This window comes from Rhagoletis zephyria, unplaced genomic scaffold, assembly GCF_001687245.7.
Source record: "Rhagoletis zephyria isolate East Lansing unplaced genomic scaffold, Rhagoletis_zephyria_1.1 Rzeph_scaffold_12275, whole genome shotgun sequence".
Classification (NCBI taxonomy): Eukaryota; Metazoa; Arthropoda; class Insecta; order Diptera; family Tephritidae; genus Rhagoletis; species Rhagoletis zephyria.
Genome location: NW_016169349.1, coordinates 10798 through 17248, shown reverse-complemented (window position 1 = coordinate 17248; position 6451 = coordinate 10798). Strand labels below are relative to the sequence as shown.

Here is a 6451-nt window from a genome sequence, read left to right as displayed (position 1 = left end):
TTTACCGGTCTGGACATAGAAGTCGCGGATAAGCTTATTAATTAAGCAATGTGGAAATTCATTTTTCCGCAGGATATCTTTGATAGTGGCAATGTTATTCTTATGATAATGNATGATAATTTTCGTCACTTATCGTGAGGACTCTTGTTATAAAATTTTTGGCGGTATTTCGAATTATTTTCTTCTCATGTCTCGAGTTAAAATTAATGAGCCTCCCTGATGCTGTAGGTTTCTTATACCAGTCAACTGTTAATTTGTTATTTTTCCTTATTATTAGGGTGTCCAGGTAGGGTAATTGTCCATCTTTTTCTATTTCTAATGTAAATTTTATTTTCTTGTTGTAATTGTTTAGTGTGTTAAGCATCTTGTCAATATTTTCTGTTTTAGCAATTGCAAAGATGTCGTCGACATATTTAGTTAGTAATTGGGGTTTGCTTTCGGCGTCATTTTCACATTTGATTAATAATTCCTCCATTACTATGTCTGCGATAACCGGTGAAGCGGGGGAACCCATAGGCATTCCTGACTTTTGCTCGTAAATCTTGTCGTTACATTTGAAATAGCGATTCTCTTTAATGCAAAATTTCAATATGGTTAAGAAAAGGTCTTTGGTTAGAGTTGTATGTTCTTGTATTGAACTCCACTTAGAATCTATTATCTCTATCGCTAAATCCACGGGTGTGCTTGGAAAAAGCGAGACGACATCAAACGACACAAGACTTTCATCGTCGTAAATATATGTTTTTCCGATCTTTTCTTTAAACTCGACTGCGTCATTCACATTAAATTTGGAGGACATTGTTACATTTTTGAGCACGCGGACAACATATTTACATAGGTTATAGGACGGAGAACTGATGGACGAACATATAGGTCTTAGTGGGATTCCTTCTTTGTGAATTTTAGGTAGACCGTAAATTTTTGGGGGATTGGCCGTTTTGCAGGATAGGTTATTCCTTTCTTTTAAATCAATCACTTTGTTTGTGTAAATTTTCTCTACAATTTCGTTATTTTTAGCTTGGAATTTATTCGTGGGATCACGTTTCAAAACCCTGTATGTCGAAATATCATTGACTATTTTCTGCATCTTTATATCGTATTCCGATTTTTCCATCATTACAGTTGCATTTCCTTTGCCCGCATTGAGAATTAAAAGTTGGTCATTGTTTTTTAGGAACGTCTTAGTAGAATGTAGGGTATCACGAATAAATCTATCTCTAATGGTGATTGTCATTTTATTCAGGTGGTCTCCTATTAATGTCCTTAGGGCCGGTTTCTCCATCTCTGGTTAACACTAACTCCCCGGCTAAACATTGTTATCGACGTTCTAACTCCATGCATATAACAGGGAGTCGATAAGGTCGGTAACGATGTTTACCGGGGGATTAGTGTTAACCGGAGATAGAGAAACCGGCCCTTAGTCTTACTGTTCAGCACTTTATGTATTGTTGTTTGTATAAAAATTTTTGTTTACAATTACTGTATTTTAATTATTAGTTTTCCTGTTTACGTTTAATATCTTCTTCGGGCTTGTTTGTTATTATACATTTTAACATATGATTAGTCGACCAGACAAAGCTTAGGGCCGGTTGTTCAATGTCTGGTTATCACTACCACTACACTATCGACGATTTCGACATCATGCATGTAACATGTGATCGATAAAGCAGTAGTTGTGCTTAACCGGAGCTTCTACCTCCGATTTGTGCTAATCAGACATTGAACAACCGGCCCTAATAGTGTAAGTCGTTTTAATGCACTTGTGCATATGTATGTTTTTGTTGGTTTATATTGTGATGATGTAAAAATATTGTTTTCCTTTTTTAGTCCTGAAGATGCCTTCAGACTGAAGGCGAAATATCGACCAAAATAAAACTAAAAAGTAAATAAAAACGAAAAACATTTAATGTTTTATTTAACATACGGCCTATAGCTCAAAAATTATTATTAAATTATACTAAACGGCCAATAAGCAACACAATCATGTTTTTGAGATTCTATTATTTTAGATTTGCAATTTAGGTGAAACCTTGCAGATTTTTTTTTAATTTTTGTACAAAGTTTGATCCAAAAACTGAGATCTGCCAAATTTTTTTCAAATCTACCACATTTTTTCTGGATTCTACCAAACGCATTTTTTTCAAGTGCGATCACTGACGGCCCATCAAGTCGATTGACTGTGTATGTTCTTGTCGTGTGATTGTATCAGCTGCTGGTCTCGTCAGTGGGGAAATTAGCTCAATTTTCCAAGTTAAAATTATTTTGGCGGAAATTTCTTGCACTATATGAGTTAAAGTCGTGTTTGTGGAAGATTAAGTTCACGATATTGTAGTTGTAAATTTAAAAAAAAAATTAACAAAATATGGTAGAAAAACTATGAAATTTCGGCTCTCATCATTTCGATCTTTCCTCAACCTCATTTGTAAAGAAATAAATATTGTACCAGCATGCTGGTAAGTTATATGCTTCGAGCCTGATGGTACAATCGCTTGATGGAGCCAGGAAGCTGGTGTCGTATATTTCCACTTTTATAAAAAAGAGGTTTTTAGTTGGATAAAATATTTGCTGTTTTTCGACAGTAAGTTGTTTTTCTATACAATTACTTATTGAAAATGTTTGCGCGTGTACTTATATATATATATGTAAGTAAAAAAATTTGGCTACCATTTTTAGCCACAACGACTTTTTTAGCTTATTTTTAGCCCTTTTTTAAAGGAATTTGGCTAACACTAAAAATGATTCGCGGCGACACTGGTTCTACCAATGACATGTAAACAAGCTGACTGACGTTTGTGCAGGAAATAGTGCTTTTTGCGTTCACGTACACTTCTGTAACTGTTCCCCTTTTACTCTCACTTGAGAGAATAACATTGTAGTTTGACAGTTCCACAGGTTTTTGCATGGAGAATACTGGAACAAACTATTTATTTATAAACGTATGTGCTCCTTTTCTTTCGTACGTGTTTATTGATATAGCTTAGTATCCAGCTCATAAGAAAAGCAAAAACTCCATATAAAATGACGTACAAGAAATGGCTAAGAAATTTTCTTGAGTCAAATTTCCTTAAGGCAGTACGCAGTTCTTCAGAAATTTAGTACGCTTTCTACTACGGTTTTCTAAAGTTTTTTGTGAAAAAAGAGCACAAGGCAACCCAGGTTTGCAACAGAAATATATGCCCGTTCCATTATTTCTTGAGGAAAGAGTGAGGCAACAGGCTGTGAGGTATAAAAAATGTCAAAATTCCTTGGACACACACGCGAAATAATGGCAATTTTTTCTTGACCGTTTTCTTAAGAGCTGGATACTAAGCTTAAATCTGTACTGTAGTGTTTTCGGACGGTACTAGCTCTTACTGCCAATAGGTTCTTTCCTTATCTTTTTGGATTAAAATCTAAAAAGTGTCAAAATGCCAGAGCGTAAGCAAAATGCGCTCACTAAAAGAGAATAACAGGAAACAGTAAAGGAACGCAAAAAACCAAATTTTTAGTCCAAAAAATGGCAACAACAAAACTAACGTCAAATAAGAATAGAAAAGTATGTACAAAATTTTAATTTCCGTTAATTTAAATTCAGTTGAGTTTGACACTTTTCAAGATTTTGCCAGCAAAAATTCTTCTGACTAAATCTGACTACTTCGGACTGAAGAGAGTCACTCTCACTGAGTGTTGCTCTCTCATTTCTGCTGTCATTTTCGAGTTAAGGAACACTTTTTTAAGCTGATGCCAGATAAAACTTTGTAGCTTTGCGTGACATTTATAACTTTGCCAGCAACGCGCCGGACGCAAAAGGCATGCCACAATTAACGCCAAGAAATCAATTTTGCACTGCTTTTTTACTCGTCAAAATTGCTGTGGATTTTAGATATTTTGCTTTAAAATTATCAGCAACGTAATTGAGTTTTATGTTTCTGCGTGAATACTCGAACATGGATAATATGATACGAAACTCTTTTTCTCGTGAGAGCGCTGTCAAAAGGTTAATTTTTCATGACATCTTCCAGTAGTGCCACTGCTACGAAATACGTGTATGGGTATTTATTAAGAAATTGTAGGAGATTTTCTTTTATTAGGTAAAATAATCAAAAGCCAAAAATTTAAATACCTCCTTTGTGCTTGCGTGTTATAAAATTCTTAAATAACGAGTAAAATTATTTTTACTTATAAACACTGCACTTTCGCTTTATTTATTCCTGCATGTAAAGTAAATCCCCTAATTTTACAGCGGTGCAATTTAAACTTGACTAGTGGTAGCTGTTCATCGCCTCTGATCTTTCTGTGCTGCCAAGTCGTAAAACGAGTTCAGGAACGAAATGAGAGAATTTCGTATCATATTTAGTCTGTTCCAATAGCAGTCCGGTTTACAGGATTTAGTCAGAACTTACAGGAAGTCGTTCCTATTGACATAAAACCTGTAAGTGGGAACACATTTGAGAGAGTAATTGAGCAACTGTTCCTAGTCAGAAGTTACAGGATTTAGTCCGGAGTTTTTTTTCCTGTAAGTTCATGAAAAGTGTCAAACGATCAGCTGATTTACATGTGCAAACAAAAACAGAAAGCGTTGAAAGCAAAGAACCTTATATTTGTTAAAAAATTTAAGTAAACAACGAAATATTTGAATATGTATAGATTTTAATAATTATTTAGTGATATTTCAGCCAAATCAGTGTAGCACCAATGACATGTAAACAAACCGTCTGACGTTTTTACAGGAAATAGTGCTTTTTGCGTTCCTATGCACTTCTGCATCTGTTCTCCTTTTACTCTCATTTGAGAGAGTAAAATTGTAGTTTGACAGTTCCACAGGTTTTAGTCCGAAGTTCAAAGGAACAGACTAATTATCCATGACTCGAATTTGGACGAAACAGAATAGTTGCGTTCGCGTAGTTGTTAATTGTTAATGTTTAACCAAAAATTACAAGTTTTTGCGTTCGCGTAAGCAAAAAACTTGCAAAATAGGGGAAATTGAGAGAGCAAAGTGACATTTCATTTTGAGTGGAAGCTGCTGGTTTCTGCTGGAAAAATTTTTGCTAACAGCAATTCGCCAACAGGAAAACAGGTGATCATAAACAGCTGGTTGGCATTTACGCAAATCACAAAATTGAATTTGATGGTTTGGAAGTTAAAAATTACAAAATGAGACTAATTAAACTTGTAAGAAATAAGTAGTTATTTGTTTAGTCAATAAACTGTGTCAGTATAACACTTTGTGATGACTTTTCGTACGTTTTAAATGTTACACTTTTGAATGTAAACAAAAATTATATCAGCTGTTCGTCTAACTTGCAAGTTTCTGCAAATTTTCTGTTCGCGTACTATTTTGGATATTTTTCTCTTGTGAGAGAACAGATGACATTTGGCCGGAATTTCGCAGTTGGATGTTTTTACTGGAGATTTTAGACGAGCATAACAATAATTAACAAATATTAAACCGGCTGCTTGTCAAAGCGCGCAAAAAGATGAGAGTTACAATACAACGGTACAAAATACAGCACTTAGGACAGCGACCAGATGCCTCCTGATGTCACCAGAACACCACCTCCACGATGAGATGAAAATGCTCCCAATTAGGGAGCACAACACGATACTCTGCAAGCAGTTTCTTGCTGGGAGCCACAGATGTGGCCACCCAAATAGACAGCTGCTTACAGAGGAGCCCTCGCCGAGGCACGTCAGGAGGCATCTATATGACAGCTCACAGACAGGCCCTGAACGGCATTCACAGGGACGCAGTCTCGAGTTATGTAGACTCAAGACCTGTGAATGCCGTTCTAGGCACACAAACACCGGACATTGACGTGACGGAGGCTGAATTCCTACTTGAGTAGGTTAAATTCGGATGTGCCGAACAAATGTCCGGCATGCGGAGAGACCCCTCACGACTCGAAACATCTCTTCGCATGCCCGGAAAACCCCACAACCCTAACGGCGTCCTCCCTATGGACCGACCCCATAGAGGCTGCACGCTTCTTGGGGCTGCCGTTAGTGGAACTCGACGACAACGACTGAGATATCAGCCAATCTGGGCGGGGTTGTTGTAGCCGCTACAACAACAACAATGGGAGTTAGCCATCTTTTCTCTTCGCGCTGCAACATTTCATCACAATTATCTTGCAGTTTCATACAATTCTCTTATCTGTCAATGCGAATCTGTCACGTAAAGCGAAGCAAAAGTTTGTTGTTGTTAAGTNGTTTCATACAATTCTCTTATCTGTCAATGCGAATCTGTCACGTAAAGCGACGCAAAAGTTTTATGCGGCATCAGCTTTAGTGATTATAACTCTCACTAAGTATAATTATCCTTTCTGTGTCGCCTTCTGTGTCGCCGAAGAGGGGCTGACCACCTTTTGCAGATATTTTTTGTTAAGACAGCTCAGCTGGGAAATTTGCAAAAAATACCATATTTCCAACCGACATTCTTAATAAATTAGTGCAGATATACAGGCAGATTCTC

At 36.6% G+C, this 6451-nt stretch overlaps 1 protein-coding gene across 1 annotated transcript; it reads right to left on the bottom strand.

Annotated features, from left to right (window-relative positions):
• Positions 1-239: 239 nt before the first annotated feature.
• On the bottom strand, positions 240-1234 carry LOC108377546 (uncharacterized; the record flags this gene model as incomplete). The annotated part of the gene is made up of 1 exon (XM_017633813.1): positions 240-1234. A coding segment is annotated over exon 1 (995 nt), but the record flags the coding sequence as incomplete, so codon positions are not given.
• Between the last annotated feature and the right edge of the window lie 5217 nt (positions 1235-6451).